Below are 18,635 nucleotides of genomic sequence, written 5' to 3'. Positions count from 1 at the left end.
TCCCCATCCTGGCATGCATGTTTCTCCCCATCCTGGCATGCATGTTTCTCCCCATCCTGGCATGCATGTTTCTCCCCATCCTAGCATGCATGTTTCTCCCCATCCTGGCATGCATGTTTCTCCCCATCCTAGCATGCATGTTTCTCCCCATCCTGGCATGCATGTTTTTCCCCATCCTGGCATGCATGTTTCTCCCCATCCTGGCATGCATGTTTCTCCCCATCCTGGCATGCATGTTTCTCCCCATCCTGGCATGCATGTTTCTCCCCATCCTGGCATGCATGTTTCCTCAATCCTGGCATCTATGCTTTCACCATCCTGGCATCTATGCTTTCCCCATCCTGGCATGCATGTTTCCCCATCCTGGCATGTATGTTTTCCCCATCCTAGCATCTATGCTTTCCCCATCCTGGCATGCATGTTTCCCCATCCTGGCATGTATGTTTTCCCCATCCTGGCATGTATGTTTTCCCCATCCTGGCATGTATGCTTTCCCCATCCTGGCATGTATGTTTTCCCCATCCTGGCATGTATGTTTTCCCCATCCTGGCATGTATGTTTTCCCCATCCTAGCATGCATTGTTCCCCATCCTGGCATGCATTGTTCCCCATCCTGGCATGCATTGTTCCCCATCCTGGCAAGCATGTTTCCCCCCCTATCCTGGCATGCATGTCATCCCCCCCCATGCTGGCATGTGTGTTCCCCCCCATGCTGGCATGTGCGTTCTCCCACCCCCCACCCCATGCTGTCATGTGCGTTCCCCCACCCCATGCTGTCATGTGCGTTCTCCCCCACCCCATTCTGTCATGTGCGTTTTCCCCCACCCCATGCTGTCATGTACGTTCTCCCCCACCCCATGCTGTCATGTGCGTTCCCCCACCCCAACCCCATGCTGGCATGTGCGTTCCCCTACCCCTACCTCATGCTGGCATGTGCGTTCTCCCCCACCTCATGCTGGCGCTGCCCCCCCCCATCCCCACCTTGGCACAGCCGCACACGAGTTATAAAAAAAAAAAATAATAAAAAAAAGCAACACACAACTTACCTTCCTGCACACGCTCCCCCCGCTGCGTGCCGCTGGGTCCTCAGTTCCCACGTGGCCAGAAGATGTCATGACGCCGGCGCCGCTCCTCCATCTCCTAGGCAGCACATCTGCAGCCTGGGAAAGGAGGAGTGTCAGAGCGAGGAGAAATGTCTCCTCCGCTCCAACACAGCTTTGATCTGCCGGCGCGACTGCACCAGCAGATCAATGCGGCAGGATCAGGCGACAGCGTGCGTGCCAGCAGAATGGGCTCTGCGTGCCCCTGGTTGCACGCGTGCCATAGGTTCGCCATCACTGGTTTAGGGCTTATTTCTAGGGTCCTGCTATGCTCTTTAAAGGGAATCATTCAGGTCATTTTTCTTTACCATACTAATACCTAGTATCTTAACATAAGGCTTGGGCTGCCCTTTCAAGATATGTAACTTTTATTGCTTTACGTTGCCCTGTTGTGCTGCTGTAAGCCCTGGGGCTTCATACCTATTAATGGCTATCTGAAAACATGGTACTAAATAGCGAGCTTTCGGGACTACTCACGTCTCTTCATCAGGCATCATGAAGACACCTGAGTAGTCTCGAAAGCTTGCTATTTATTACCATCTTATCAGTTAGCCATTAAAAGTTATCAACCACTGAGGACTTCAGTTCTTTTAAACATTTTTATTTCTATCTACCGGCTAACACGGTACAAAGATATTTTTTACCTGTAAGCCCCAGAAAATTTGTAGTTGCGAGCTGGCTATTAATACAAAATGAATATTCACCCGTCTGCGTCAGTGATTGGGTGCAGTCAAGCTACCATTTTACTCACCAGAGGATCACATTCCAATCCTCTAACTGGCCGTCTGCTGTCCTGACCCGAGAGTGCATGTATTTCTATGCAGGTGTCACACTCAGGCACAGAGGGGTGCACAAGATTATTGGCAGAGGAAGGGGTGAATATTATTTTCCATTAACAGCCGACGAGTGAGTATAACATTTTTGAAGGGTTTTCAACACCACACCAAGGCAATAGACAGCAATCAAAGTTACATATCCTGAAACGACTGCCCAAGCCCTATTTCAGTATACTATTAGTATGGTACGCAAAAATGAAGTTAGGCTGCTTTCACACATCCGTTTTTTGCCGTCAGGCACAATCCGGCGAAATGCAGATAAAAATTATCCGGCGCTGGATCCATTTTTTCCCCCTTGACTTGTATTAGCGCCAGATTGTGCCGGACGGCCTTGCGTTGCATGCGTGTCCGCCGGATCTGGCGAAATTTCTTTGTCCAGCTGCTGGAAAGGACGCAGCATGAAAGAGAAGAAAAAATGTCCAGCTTCCGGAATATTAGTAAAACTGCTGCAATTTTATTTAAGGACGTGAAAATTGACACAATGACAAAAATAGGGAGCCCATATGTGGCATAAGGCTACGCGTTTCGAACGCTGCCTGCGTTCTTTGTCAAGCCTCAAGTCTAGGCTTGACAAAGAACGCAGGCAGCGTTCGAAACGCGTAGCCTTATGCCACATATGGGCTCCCTATTTTTGTCATTGTGTCAATTTTCACGTCCTTAAATAAAATTGCAGCAGTTTTACTAATATTCCCGAAGCTGGACATTTTTTCTTCTCTTTCATTGGACCTTTGCACTGTCAGAGTGTATCCGTGCATGCCGGACTTTGCCCCAGTAGAGCTGGATCACCTGGTTTCCTCCTCAAAGGACGCAGCATGCAGCGTTTTTTTGTCTCCGGCAAAAAAACAGACCACGCCGAATCCGGCACTATCCGGCAGGTTGTATAATGGAAGCCTATCGGCGCCGTATCCATCGTCATCCGGCATATGACTGAATCCAACGACGGATACAGTTTTTTAAACTGAGCATGCTCAGTATCACAACGACTCTGTCAAAAAACGGAAGAAACGCATGGAAAAAACAGATGTGAAGGATTTTTTGGCTGGATCCGTCGCATTCGTTTTTTTCGCCAGATCGTGCGCGACGGTGAAAAATGGATGTGTGAATCCAGCCTAGGTAGGCCCTATTTTTGGAGTAGGTCTTATTTTCGGGGAAACAGAATGAACTACGCAGATTAGGCAGCACTTTCAGCATGGTGTTAAAAATAGAAGGAAGCAAGCCAAGGTAATGAAGGATATCACAAAGATCTATAATTACATACGTTGATCAACAATTAAGAAAATATTTAGTTACCCTGTGAGATATAAAATATTGTTGAACTGCAAAGCCATGGCAGTCAGCTGTTGTCATCACTTGGGTTGATCATGTAGGATAATCACCAGTGCTCAACAGCAAACTGAGCAGAATAGTGCAAAATAGGTAAGATGAGTACAGTATTTTGAACATTTTTTAAAGGAAATGTGTCATCAATAAATGGCCATTTTTTAAATAAGATTATTAAGTATATTTATTTTTTTACATTTTTTTGAAATTTTTTTGCATCAAGATTAAAAAAAAATAAAATAAAATAAAAAATAGTTATTCTGCCATTTTCACACTGGCCACTGGAGTGGTTTAAGGGGTACTTTGCACGTTGCGAAATTGCTACTGTGATATCGTCGGGGTCAAATCGAAAGTGATGCACATCCGGCAACATGTAAAGCCTAGGTGCGACGATGAACGAGCATAGAAGCGTGAAAATTCACTGATCTGTGTCACGTCGTTCATTTCCATAATGTCGCACCAATAGGAGATATGATGTTGTTCCTCGTTCCTGCGGCAGCACACATCGATGTGTGAAGCCGCAGGAGCGAGGAACATCTCCTTACTTGCCTCCACCGGCTATGCGGAAGGAAGGAGGTGGGCGGGATGTTTATGTCCCGCTCATCTCCGCCCCTCCGCTTCTATTGGCCGCCTGCCGTGAGACGTCGCTGTGACGCTGCACGACCCGCCCCCTTAGAAAGGAGGCGGATCACCAGCCAGAGCGACGTCGTAGGGCAGGTAAGTGCGTGTGAAGCTGCCGTAGCGATAATGTTCGCTACGGCAGCTATCGCAAGATATCGCATGTATGATGGGGACGGGTGCTATCGCGCTCGGCATCGCTAGCCGATGCTAGCGATGTCACAACGTGCAAAGTACCCCTTAGACTCATACGTCCTGGCTTTTCAGGAAGAGTCTGTCAAAAGCAGGATTACCATAAGGGCTCATTCAGACGTCCATTTTTTACACAAGTGAGAAAAACGGTCCTAGTTTCATCAGATATTTTGCTACCACAGGATCCACGATTCACAAAAGATGTCGTCAGTCACAGCTCACCTCCTCCTCTTGTACAATGACTGATAACACCTCTATACAAAGTAATTAACACAGAATCCCCCACCATTCACAATACATGATGTCACAGCTCAAGTCCTCCTCCTGTACAATGACTGATAACAGCTCTATACAAAGTAGATAACACAGAATCCACAATAGGTGATGTTACAGCTCACCACCTCCTCCTATACTGTGACTGATAACACCTCATTATAAAGTAATTAACACAGAATCCCCCACCCACCATTCACAATACAAGATGTCACAGTTCACCTCCTCCTACTCTACAATGAATGATAACACCTCTATATAAAGTAGATAACACAGAATCCACCATTCACAATACATGATGTCACAGCTCACCTCCTCCTCCTGTACAATGACTGATAATAGCTCTGTACAAAGTAGATAACACAGAATCCACAATAGGTGATGTCACAGCTCACCTCCTCCTGTACAATGACTGATAACAGCTCTATACAAAGTAGATAACACAGAATCCCCCATTCACAATAGGTGATGTCACTGGTCAGCCTCATATCACAGAAAATTTCCCACACTCATTAGATGATTCAATACCAAAGCTTATTTTTGAGTTACTCTGTTGCTGCTAATGTACATGTGGATTTCCTGAAATAACAGGAAGCAGGCGTGCAAAATAGCCCCAGTAACCAGTTTAAAAACTGCAAGACTTATAATTTTTATTTTTAATACAGATTGTGGTATGATAAAAATAACATTGGCAAACACTTTATATTTACTACAAAAACCTAATTGACACAATAGGTCATTTTCTGATGACACACTCCTTATAAGCCCAGAAGGATACAAATGTTGCACTGAAAATATCAACATTATTAACTGTGTAACTATACAAAGTCTAACTTTCAGAACTTGAAGAACTCCATAAAAATAAAAAGGATAACTTGTATGTGTATTCATTCTATATTTTCCATTTACAAATGTGAATTTCTTCCCTCATGATTTTGTTCAGTCCGGTTTAACGTCAAGTTTGTTTGATAAGGAAGATCTGCAAACAAAGGGAAACTTTTTTTTTACAACATTTTTCTTTACAAAGTAAAAAGCATGACACTATGTAGGTTTCAAAACAAATTATTTCTTCTTGAATCTGGCAAAAGTAATAATAAATTATAAATCTATGAAGATGAACAAATGAAAGTCAGACATTGCTTTTGAACCATGCTTCCACAGAATTAAAAAAAAATAAAACTCATGAGATAGGCCTTGACAGAAATGATGGTACCCCCGAAAATAATGTGACAAAGGGGACATGATAAATCAAGTTGTGTCCACTAATTAGCATCACAGGTGTCTATAATCTTGTAATCAGTCAATGAGCTTCTATATAGGACTACAGATACTCTGCTGTTTGGTGACATGGTGTGTACCACACTCAACATGGACCAGAGGAAGCAAAGGAAAGAGTTGTCTCAGGAGATTAGAAAGAAAATTATAGACAAGCATGTTAAAGGTGAAGGTTGTAAGACCATCTCCAAGCAGCTTGATGTTCCTTTGACTAGAGTTGCACATATTATTCAGAAATTTAAGATCCATGGGGCTGTAGCCTACCTCACTGCACGTGACCACTGGAGGAAAATTGATGACAAATCAAAGAGATGGATAATACGAATGGTAACAAAAGAGCCCAGAAAAACTTCTAAAAAGATTAAAGGTGAACTTCAAGCTCAAGGAACATCAGTGTCAGATCGCACCATCTGTCGTTGTTTGAGCTAAAGTGGACTTCATGGGAGACGACCAAGGCAGATGTGGCGCCCCTGAGTGTCAGGTGCCACAGGGTACTACATCTAACCCCAGATTCCTGGAAGATCAGTGCTGGTAAACACCACAACACACACAAATCCACGCCCTTTTCCCCAGACTGGGTAACAGGCTAGAGATGGAACTGATGGATGGCCACCTATTGGTTGGGACTCATTCTATCCACTAGGCAGAAACCTGTGAGGAGGAGGCGCTAGTCAGTGCAGTGATGAACGACGGACATCTTGTCAGACAGAAGTCAGTTAGACGTGTAGTCAGTAAGACGTCAAGTCAGAAGTCAGTACGCAGACGGAGAGTGTAAAGTGACTGATTGAGTTAAAGGAGTACGATTGCCAGGGAGAGTACAGTGCGAGTACTCACTGGACCGAGGACCAGCGGGGTACAGAGCCCTAGTTCAGGAGGACTCTACAAGCTCACCTGATAAAATCTGCCCAGTGAGGGGACCATCCAGGACCTCACCGACGTTTGTGTCTGGGGCACAGCAGCAAAGAGGGAACCCAGGAACGGGGACGGAGGGCCGACGCAGGAGAGGTTCAAGCTGCCTGCCATACGGGCCAAGACTGTGACAACAGGAGGGGACCCCAAAACGCTTCTGGCCACGGGGACCCACCAACTACAGACAGGTACATGGAAGTAAAGCTCACCAGGTCACTACACCAGCACTGGAACAAAGGGAATACCGGATTGGTAGAGACCAGCACCAGCCTGGTTGCAGCCACTCTAAACCAATGAGTAAAGCACAAGTTAAACCGCAGTCCCTGTGTTGTCTGAATCTTCCTACACGTCTGCATCACCATACTGCAATCACCATCATCCTCCCTTGGGGCCTAGCTCTACTTGCGGATGGCCCTTAACATCCAAGCTGCCCAATACCACCAGCCCTAGCAGTGAGAGACTTTGCAGCGGCGGCTTTACCCATATAGCCACATACTCCAAGTGGTGTCATGAAAAACACTTTATTTTTATTTTTCCCTTGTATAATACCCTTTTTAAGTGACCCCCAGGGTCACAAAACTGTGGAACGGCCACCTGTGATACGGCCCAGTGAATACAAGGCCCGGGACCAAGTACCCCAAAGCCCTGGGGTGCGTCACAGACACCATTGTTGAAAACAAGATCATAAAAAAGCCAGACTGGAATTTGCCAAACTACATGTTGACAAACCACAAAGCTTCTGGGAGAATGTCCTATGGACACATGAGACAAAAATTTAACTTTTTGGCAAGGCACATCAGCTCTATGTTCACAGACGGAAAAGTGATGTGTAGCGCCCCACGGGGCAGGCGCATTTAACCTACTCGTCTCTCGGCCATCGACTGTCATGTTCATGGGCGGCCTAGGTGTACAAAAGATGGCAGGGGAGAGATGTTGGGGGTAGTAGTGAGAGGAATGTCGTGACGCCACCTGTGGTGTGCAGCCAGGGTATCGGCCGTCGCTGCTGTCGCTATCCTCCGGGGCGGATGGTGGTAGCAGCTATGGATTGTATCACTCCCTACAGGTGAAGTGGGCCCTGGGGAGGATGATGAGGGGAGTAGTAATGGCGGTGTGGAGCGGTAGTACTGGTAATAAAGAGTCAGAGTCTATGGCTGCGGTTCTAGGTTGTTTACTCACTTTTGGTGCTGTGCCGCTCACCCAGGTAATACACGTCACTTGCTATGATGGGTGCCGTCAAACCCGAATCCGTTAATAGATCAGTCCAGTTTGGTGTTTGGTGGGTTCTCTCCTTATAGCACCTGTCAGTGGATCCCCTGGCTTAAAGCTACATGGGGACTCGGATTATCACGAGTAGTACTCTTGTCCCTATATGCAGGTGCTGCGGTTCTGATATGGGGTCCGGCTTGAAGCGAGGCCCCGGATCCTCTCTGGCACTGTTCTGCCAGGCACTGTGTGGTCAGGAAAGCTTGAATCTTTCTCCGTCCAGACAGATTCTGGAAAACCAACGTGAAGTATGATCTTCCCTAGGGTCCTGCCACCCTGTGTGGCGCCAGTTCCGATGGGAGCAGATGCACTCTCCCCACGGTAACCATGTGAACTCTTCCTCCTTCCCACCGGAGCACCTGTGTGGCACGTCTGCTCCGCTGCTCTCCTGCTGGAGAACTCTCTAACTGTTGTGTTGGCTCCTGACTCCCCCTGCTGGCTGCACCTCCCCCCTCTCAGGCCCTAAGCTAGTGGGACTGGGGCCCCTGTATGAGGGCATCCTGTAAATGCCACTCTGTCGGCAACCCCTTTATTACCCGACCCTAGCCCAGTCCCCAGTGGGAATAGGGCAACCTGGTGTGTATTTGAGTGTGTAAGTGGTGAAACCGGGACTGACCTCTTCATCTGGATTTAGTATTGCACCCAAATTTGGGTGCAATACTCTGTGGTGATTGAAGCCTCAGGGGCGCCACAGAAGCATATCAAGAAAAGAACACTGTCCCTACTGTAAAACATGGAGGAGGCTTTGTTATGTTCTGGGGCTGTTTTGCTGCATCTTGGCACAGGGTGCCTTGCATCTGTGCAGGATACAATGAAATCTCAAGACTATCAAGGGATTCTAGAGAGAAATGTACTGTCCTGTGTCAGAAAGCTTGGTCTTAGTTGCAGGTCATGGGTCTTGCAACAGGATAATGACCCAAAAAACACAGCTAAAAACACCCAAGAATTGCTAAGAGGAAAACATTGGATTATTCTGAAGTGGCTTTCTATGAGCCCTGACCTAAATCCTATTGAGCATTTTTGGAAAGAGCTGAAACATGTCGTCCGGAAAAAGCAACCTTCAAACACGAGACAACTGGAGCAGTTTGCTTTTGAGGAGTGGCCAAAATACCTGTCGAGAGGTGCAGAAGTCTCCCTGATAGTTACAGGAATCGTTTGATTGCAGTGCTTGCCTCAAAAGGTTGTGCAACAAAATATTAAGTTAAGGGTACCATATTTCTGTCCAGGCCTATTTCATGAGTGTTTTTTTTTTTTTTTTAATTCTGTGGAAGCAGAAAAGCAATGTCTGACTTTCATCTGTTAATTTTCATAGATTTTTTTATTTAATATTACCGTACTTTTGTCAGAGTCAAAAATGAAAGTTTCTTTCATTAAACGAAGGGTACCAACAATTTTGACCATGTGTGTATAACATATATAATTTTTTTTTTACCTAGAGTGATTTTGATTGCATGTGATGTTAGAATAAATGGTTCACTGTACTTCGAAGGCCAGAACTTGCTAGGGATCCCATAAGGCTCTTGTCTAGACCTTGCTGTTTAAGAGAAGAATTGTGAGAATTAGATAAATAATGGAATTCAATACAATATAACAATAAAACAATACAATAAAAAATGTATTAATGTATTATGTGGTAAAGCCCCTAAAATAATCAAATGAAGGAGTACAGCAAGAAAGAAAAACTTTTAGACTAGATTAACCTCTAAAAAAAATCTACTACTTTTTTTGTACTTGTATGGTCTACTATTCTCTGGCCTCTTTACTAAACCTCTCCTGGGATCCAATGGGTTTAAGGGGTAGGGGGTAATTATTTGTGTGAAATTAGCTGTACTTACTACAGTCATTTACATGCTTTAAAACAATTCTCAGTTCAGGGTATATTTAATATGCAATATGCGGCATGCATACTCCCATCCACATTCCAACTGGAAGTGCGAGAAATATCTGGGAATGTGCAAAAAAGTAATAGGGTCCATGCTCTATTTGCTGGACTCTTTCAGAACCAATTGCTTGCTGAGGCTCCACAAGCTATCAAAGATAAGTCAGAAACTCTTCAATACCACCCAAAGGAATATATTTTACCCTTCCAAGAATATTATTCTGAAGTCTATAATCTATCTAATACTCTTCTTACAGTTCCAAATGATTGAGCTAATTGTCTTAAGGCTTCGTTACACGCTACGATTTATCTGACGATCTCAGTAGCGATGTGACACGCCCAGATCGTAGTTACGATTTGCCGAGATCGCACATAGGTCGTTTAGTAGCGGTCACACGTACACATCTCACAAACGACGCAACATCGCTCAGCGATTTATTGTTTGACCAAGGCGGTTGTGTGGATGTTGTTCGTCGTTGGCAGGGTGTCAAACATAGCAATATGTCTACTGCGTTCCAAACGACGAACAATATTTTGAAACTGAACGACGATTTTCAACCTATTTGCGATCGTTCGGAGTCGCATGTAGGTGTCACACGCAACGACGTCGCTAACGATGACGGAAGTGCGTCACAGGAACCGGGAGCCCGGCGACATATCGTCAGATAAATTGTAGCTTGTAACGGGCCTTTAGTCAATAAATAAGAAAATGGAAACTGCCTCACTAAAAATGAAGGTGTTACTTCTCTTAATTTGAGCAAAGATCCCAAACTGCTCCAACTACAGGCCCAGAGACATTCTAAATTTAGACATAAAAATATTCAGTTGGTTAAATGACTTTCTGCCATCCTTTATTCATAATGACCAAGTGTGCTTTATCCCCTTAAAACAAGGTGGTGATAACACCAGATGGACAAGTGACCGGACTGATGGCATCAACAGATTGACACTGGCTTATTGCTGAAAAAGGGTTGTCCACTACTTTGACAACACCTTCTCAATCACAATAGTTCTCTCATGTAAAATAATAGCTACACTCACTTCGGGTTTGGGTGCTGTTCCAGTGATTTCAGAATCTGCTCTCCTGGGTCTCACATAACATTATGTCATATGAGCCTTTCAGCCAATCAGCGTTTGCTTCACTTTTACTTCGCTTCGATGGAACTGACATTCTGAGGAAGTCAGAGAGCAGCAGCTCACTCTCACTTTTTCCGGGTATCAGCTTTATACGAAATAAGTGAGAGGGACGTGGCCACTGATTGGCTACGGGGCTCTGATTACATAACAAATGTGCCTCGAGAGAATAGGCACTGACATCACTGGAATGGCTTCAGCACTGGTGGTGAGTATAGCTGCTATTACTGTATTTTACAAGGGGTAACTATAAGGATTAAGAAGGGGTTGTCCGAGTAGTGAACAACCCTTTCATTTCAATGCTAAAAAGCTTTCCACCATTCGAGCTAGCACTTTATGTTCAAAACCATTAAGCCTTTTGGCCTCTCTAGACTATAACAGCAGGATTTATTCTCTACACTTAGGCGGGCTTTGCACGTTGCGACATCGCAAGCCAATGCTGCGATGTCGCACGCGATAGTCCCCGCCCCCGTCGCAGGTATGATATCGTGTGATAGCTGGCGTATCAAAAATTATCGCTACGCCAGCTTCACACGCACTCACCCGCCCTGCGACCGTCGCTCTGGCCGTCGCCCCGCCTCCTTCCTAAGGGGGCGGGTCGTGCGGCGTCATAGCTACGTCACACGGCAGGCGACCAATAGCGGCGGAGGGGCAGAGATGAGCAGGATGTAAACATCCTGCCCACCGCCTTCCTTCCGCATATCCTACGGAAGCCGCGGTGACGCCGGTAGGAGATGTTCCTCGCTCCTGCGGCTTCACACACAGCGATGTGTGCTGCCGCAGGAACGAGGAACCACATCGGACCGTCGCGTCAGCGTAATTATGGATTACACCGACGCTGCAGCGATGATACGATTACGACGATTTTGCGCTTGTAAATCGTATCATCTAGGCTTTACACACTACGATGTCGCATGCGATGCCGGATGTGCGTCACTTTCAATTTGACCCCACCGACATCGCACCTGCGATGTCGTAGTGTGCAAAGCCGCCCTAACAGTACAGCAATGATGAAAAAATCTCATCACTATTCTAATAAATTCTCCATCTTTAACGGCATGAGACAGGGATGTCTGTTGTTACCTCTTTCTTCTATGTTTAAAGAACTATTAATTTCTAAAAATCCGGCATCATTCTATTAAAAAAAGTGTGCTAGTAAGAGACCATGATTTATTAGGACCGGAGGTATTCAGGAGTTTGTTGTAGTCAGATGCTCCTGATTTATTAAGAGGCACGTGCACAGTGGTATATTCCTCCATGCACATCACCACAAATCTTACTCTAGTAGGTGTATGGAGTAAGATTTCTGACATATGGTATGCCAGAGATCGTTATTAATTTGAAAGGCTGTGGCGCCATTCCCCCCCTCCCCATTTTGTCCCTGTCCCACCACAGCACTGTCCATTTTGCCGAAGCTAGGTGAAATTCTCCTGAAAAACTAGGCTCAAATGTTTTGCTTAACTTGCTTGGGGGTGAGGAGGTTAAAATATGACATACTAAAAAGAGACAAAATGTCTTGTGGTGTTCAGTGGTGCATTTGTTTTTGTGTCATAGCAGCGTCGGACTCTGTTCACACTGCAGAGTCTGACAAACAGCCTGGGATCACTTAGTTGCACAGTATGTATTGGGCGTTGGCTGCTTCTGTTTCACTGCTGTCCAGTACAGCAGGAGTTAATAATGCTGGCTTGTGATCATCTGCTGATCACCACCAGCTGGGTTCACCCTTTATAAGCTTCTGGATACTGGGGCTGAGTGCTGGATATAGCTTTCTGCTTCCTGGTTCCTGTTGTTATCCAATTGTATGATTATCTTCAAGTTATGGTTCAGCATAGTGCGTGAGTCCTCCAGTTGTGTATTAATTTCCTACCCCTTTTGTGTTACTCCCCAGTTCATATTGTTCCTCCTTTGTGTTTGAGTGCAGTGTGCACGAGTTTTCATTTACCCTTGTCTGTGATTATTTGTGGGGTGTTGGTTACTGGGTTTCTGGCCTGCTCCTTGGGTGGGGAGAAGTAGTATCAGGGCTTGGACAGGAGACAGGGCCACGTTGGAGGCTTGAACCTGGCTATCATCAGGTCTACCTTCGAGATAAGGGATAGCACAGGGGCTCCAGTCCTAGGGTTAGGAAAGTGCGTATATCGGGAGGGGATGATCTATATCTACCCAGGAGCCACTGGCTTTCCGTCACAGATGTGTGCATGGAGCACCTTTAGTAGCTGCTCAATATATAGTGAGTGGCAACTGTAACACTACGTCCCGGCACTTTGATTGACAGTTCCCTCTGTAGCACATCTATGCACAGTGAGCAGTAGTTCTCAAGTAGAATAATAATAATATTAATTTCCTTCCGGCAGGCGTACTTCCAGTAAAGTGGCCAAAAAACATTGGAATGATATTACACTGCAGATTAACCCTATATCTGCAGGTTAGTTGCATTTCAGGACATGGCATGTTCCCTGTAAAGCAGTTATCTGAGACTTAGGGCTTTTTTTCACTATGGGACCAAAAACTTACTGGTAGATAGATGCTAACCACCTGCCTGTTCTACCATGCATTGATCTCTTGCAGCAGAGGGTGGTCATGGACTACTCTTGCTGGTAATTCTCATGTTTCCGGTGATGTCACATCGACCGAGCAGCTTCTTCACTTCTGCTCTACTCTGTGGATTGGGCGCCATTTGATGTCATGTTGATTGACAGCTGACCTTACAGAGGGGGCATTGCCACATAGACAGCGGTGGACACCGCGTCATACCTGACTACGCTACTTGAGACGGTTTTGGACCCTACTTGAGCACCACACCAGAAGTGCCATGTGTATCAACTCTGCTATTAGTCAGCTTGACGCTGCCAGTGATGCCCTGTTGACAGACCAGATACACACACTTTTGTGTATCTAGTTAAGTATTTATGTCATTATATAAGTTTGGTTGGTCACTGGTCAGCCTAACAAAATTTCGAGTTTAGTATTAAAAGGAGGACCAGCAGTTTATATGTGTAGTTTTTAGATATGAAAATGTATACTGCTACTGTTCTTGCTTTGATGAAAAATGCAACAACAGAATTTTTTAAAATAACGTCATATTTACAGTACTTTCTGTAAAAATATCAAGTGCTACGGTACCTGTTTCAAAATTCCTTGCAACTCTTTCTGAGACCACATGTCTGTCAGGAAAAGGCGAGCGGCTTCTGCAGCTTTCGGCGAAGCTCTGTAGAAATATAAAGAGTTAAAAACAAACCAATCTATACAATGTCCAGAAACTGTGAAATGTACAGAAAAATGTGAAATGTTAAAACATATAAAAGAAACACCCTGCAAAAAAATAGAATGGGCTTTATTCATGCATTAATGTGAATGCATTCAATACAAAATATAGTTTAAATTTCTATTTCTCTTTATCCTAAAGAGGGCTTTACATGCAGCGATATCGCTGGTGAAAGCCCCCACGCCCGTCGTTTGTGCATCCCGGGCAAATCGCTGCCCGTGGCGCACAAAATCGTTAGGAGCCATCACACACACTTACCTGCCTAGTGACGTCGCTGTTTCTGGCGAACTGCCTCCTTTTTAAGGGGGCGGTTTGTGCGGCGTCACAGCGGTGTCACTAAGCGGCCTCCCAATAGAAACGGAGGGGCAGGGATGAGCAGCCGTAACAATCCCGCCCACCTCCTTCCTTCCTCATTGCTGGCGGCTGCAGGTAAGCTGTAGTTCGTCGTTCCCAAGGTGTCACACATAGCGATATGTGCTACCTTGGGAACGACGAACGACCTCCGTCCTGCAACAGTCAACGATGTTTTGAAAATGAACAACGTGTCAATGATCAACGATAAGGTGAGTATTTTTGATCGTTAACAGCCATTCGTTGGTGTCACACGCAACGACGTTGCCAACGATGCCGGATGTGTGTCACGGAATCCGTGACCCCGGCGATATATCGTTAGATACATTGTTGCGTGTAACGTGGCCTTAAGTTATATAGCAAGGTTTGTTAAAGAGTCAGTATTGACTTTTAGGATTGCTACTTCCAATAGTTGGCATTTGAGTTTAAAGGGAACCTCTCACCAGTTTTTTGCCCTATAAGCTGCGACCACCACCAGTGAGCTCTTGCTCAGGAACTGAATGCCGGCGAGTGTGTATGAGGTCGGACCCATCATGCACCGCAGCTTCAGAAGGACGACAGAGGCCGCGACAAAGATGGCCGAAAGAGGCGGCCGCGACACCGGAGGATGAAGACGCCCATTTGACCCACATCCACCTCAGCGACCGGTTTAAGTGAGTATGATAGTGTTTTTTATGTTCTACACAGCGGTCTGCGCTCTTATATACAGTATGTTAGAATGCTGTATATAAGAGCCCACTGGTGGTGGCCGCAGCTTATAGGGCAAAAAACTGGTGACAGGTTCACTTTAAGTCCTCTTCCTCCCTGAAGAGGTAATTTGCATATTTAATTTCACAGAGGAGCATAGCATGGCTTTTAAGCCTCCTTACACTGACATGTCAAGCATGTCATTCTCCACAAGGAGAAATGTTATCCCTTAGATCTTTTTTTCCTTTGAAAGTCAAAGACCACTTCTGCATACACACAAATCACATCAAAACACAGCAAGTACAATCTACAATCCCATCATGTTACCTTTCCATGATGTAGGTATTTTGGCCTGTATTAGGGAAAAATTCCTTCCCAACTCCAGATAAGGTAATTGGGACAAATTCTTACATTTTAAAATTAAAGCGGGGAATGTTTTAAGCTTCGGACAACTTTTATCTAATTTTATGTGGGTCTTCAAGTGTTTTTTTATTTTCAAAATACTTGTCTAATGAGACACAATTTGTTGTGAAAAAACAATCTGTGCTTTCCCCCACCCCTCCTCAGGTCTGGCGAAAAGTCTTTGTCACCTCTCTCACTTGAGACAATCACTGATCTCAGTAGGCCATGATATCTACATGGGCAGAACTGCGCTGAGCTTTCTGATTGTCTGCAACACTGTTAAGAAGACATCAGCGCTGCAGACAACAGTGGTGGAAATTCCAGGCTGCAACTGGGGAGCTTGGACTTGGTTATTTCTTTCTTTTAGTTTTTTTCTTTTTTTAACACACTGCATCTATGGATACATATTTTTTGAAAACTTAAAACCCCTTTACAGTCATGGTCAAAAGTGATGGCACCATTTAAACTGTTCCAGAAAATTAAGTATGTCTCCCAGAAAGTGAATGCAATTGCACATGTTTTGTTATACATGTACAATTGCAATCAAACACTTTCTATAACCATCAACAAGCTTCTTACACCTCTTAACTGGAATTTTATACCACTCTTCATTTGCAAACTGCTCCAGGTCTCTCATATTTGAAGAGTGCCTTATCCCAACAGCAAATTTAAGATCTCTCCACAGGTGATGAATGGGGATTTAGATCTGGACTCATTGCTGCACCTTCAGAACTTTCCAGCACTTTGTTTCCATCCATTTCTGGGTGCTTATTGAAGTATGTTTGGGGTCATTGTCCTGATGGAAGACCCATGACTTAGAATGCAAACCCAGCTTTCTGACACTGGGCACTACATTGTGACCCAAAATTCTTTGGTAATCTTCAGAGTTCAGGATGCCTTCCACATAGTCAATGCACCCAGTGCCATAGACAGCAAAACAACCCCAACCTCCACCATTTCTGACTGTAGGCACCCTTTATTTTCTTTGTAAGCCTTATTATATTTTCAGTAAACAGTAGAATTATGTGCGTTACCCTAAAAGCTCCACCTTGGTCTCATCTGTCCACAAGATGCTTTCCCAAAAGGAATTTTGGCAAACTACCGTAGTCTAGCTTTTTTATGTCTCTGTGTCAGTAGTGACGTCTTCCTGGGTCTCCTGCAATAGGGTTTCATTTCATTCAAATGTAAACGAATAGTTTGCACAGACACTGATGCAATTGCAGGACAGCTTGAATTTCTTTGGAACTTGATTGGGGCTGCTTATCCATCATCCAGACCATCCTGCGTTGCAACTTTTCATCAATTTTTCTCTGCCGTCCATGTCCAGGGAGATTAGCTACAGTACCATAAGTTGTAAACTTCTTGATTATGTGCTGCACCATGGAGAAAGGAACAGCAACATCTGGAGATTGTTATTTTTCAACAAATTTGGTTCTCAAGTCCTCAGACAGCTCTCTTCTCCTCTTTATGTTCTTCATGCTTAGTGTGGCACACACAGACACGTAATGCAGAGACTGAGTCAACTTCTCTCCTTTTTATCTGGTTTCAGGTGTGATTTTCATATTGCCCACACCTGCTATTTGCCACAAGTGAGTTTGAATGAGCATCACATGCTTGAATCAAACTTGTTTATGAACAATTTTGGAAAGGTTCCAACAATTTTGTTTGGCCCATTTTGGGGGTTTTGTGCAAAATGTCAAGTTATCCTTTTTTCTCTGCTTTTTTTGTTGTTCCAATACATACAATGGAAATAAACATACAGTTAGGTCCAGAAATATTTGGACAGTGACACAATTTTCGCGAGTTGGGCTCTGCATGCCACCACGTTGGATTTGAAATGAAACCTCTACAACAGAATTCAAGTGCAGATTGTAACGTTTAATTTGAAGGTTTGAACAAAAATATCTGATATAAATTGTAGGAATTGTACACATTTCTTTACAAACACTCCACATTTTAGGAGGTCAAAAGTAATTGGACAAATAAACCAAACCCAAACAAAATATTTTTATTTTCAATATTTTGTTGCGAATCCTTTGGAGGCAATCACTGCCTTAAGTCTGGAACCCATGGACATCACCAAACGCTGGGTTTCCTCCTTCTTAATGCTTTGCCAGGCCTTTACAGCCGCAGCCTTCAGGTCTTGCTTGTTTGTGGGTCTTTCCGTCTTAAGTCTGGATTTGAGCAAGTGAAATGCATGCTCAATTGGGTTAAGATCTGGTGATTGACTTGGCCATTGCAGAATGTTCCACTTTTTTGCACTCATGAACTCCTGGGTAGCTTTGGTTGTATGCTTGGGGTCATTGTCTATCTGTACTATGAAGCGCCGTCCGATCAACTTTGCGGCATTTGGCTGAATCTGGGCTGAAAGTATATCCCGGTACACTTCAGAATTCATCCGGCTACTCTTGTCTGCTGTTATGTCATCAATAAACACAAGTGACCCAGTGCCATGGAAAGCCATGCATGCCCATGCCATCATGTTGCCTCCACCATGTTTTACAGAGGATGTAGTGTGCCTTGGATCATGTGCCGTTCCCTTTCTTCTCCAAACTTTTTTCTTCCCATCATTCTGGTACAGGTTGATCTTTGTCTCATCTGTCCATAGAATACTTTTCCAGAACTGAGCTGGCTTCATGAGGTGTTTTTCAGCAAATTTATCTCTGGCCTGTCTATTTTTGGAATTGATGAATGGTTTGCATCTAGATGTGAACCCTTTGTATTTACTTTCATGGAGTCTTCTCTTTACTGTTGAATTAGAGACAGATACACCTACTTCACTGAGAGTGTTCTGGACTTCAGTTGATGTTGTGAACGGGTTCTTCTTCACCAAAGAAAGTAAGCAGCGATCATCCACCACTGTTGTCATCCGTGGACGCCCAGGCCTTTTTGAGTTCCCAAGCTCACCAGTCAATTCCTTTTTTCTCAGAGTGTACCCGACTGTTGATTTTGCTACTCCAAGCATGTCTGCTATCTCTCTGATGGATTTTTTCTTTTTTTTCAGCCTCAGGATGTTCTGCTTCACCTCAATTGAGAGTTGCTTAAACCGCATGTTGTCTGGTCACAGCAACAGCTTCCAAATGCAAAACCACACACCTGTAATCAACCCCAGACCTTTTAACTACTTCATTGAT

The 18,635-nt window shown here is 44.7% G+C and overlaps 1 protein-coding gene across 1 annotated transcript in view; it reads right to left on the bottom strand.

The window, feature by feature from the left end:
• Window positions 1–4,963: 4,963 nt before the first annotated feature.
• Window positions 4,964–18,635, bottom strand: part of PKP1 (plakophilin 1) — a 112,079-nt gene continuing 98,407 nt past the window's right edge. The window contains exons 13-15 of the mRNA XM_075335819.1: window positions 13,920–14,004; window positions 9,219–9,320; window positions 4,964–5,318 (exon numbers count right to left, since the gene is read on the bottom strand). Of these exons, the coding sequence (XP_075191934.1) occupies window positions 9,246–9,320; window positions 13,920–14,004 (160 nt within the window). The 3' untranslated portion in view covers window positions 4,964–5,318; window positions 9,219–9,245. The remainder of the gene's footprint in view (window positions 5,319–9,218; window positions 9,321–13,919; window positions 14,005–18,635) is intronic.

This window comes from Anomaloglossus baeobatrachus, chromosome 2 (genome assembly GCF_048569485.1).
Source record: "Anomaloglossus baeobatrachus isolate aAnoBae1 chromosome 2, aAnoBae1.hap1, whole genome shotgun sequence".
In the NCBI taxonomy this organism is placed as follows: domain Eukaryota; kingdom Metazoa; phylum Chordata; class Amphibia; order Anura; family Aromobatidae; genus Anomaloglossus; species Anomaloglossus baeobatrachus.
The sequence above is the reverse complement of the archived record's forward strand: the minus strand, read 5'-3'. Positions and strand labels throughout refer to the sequence as shown.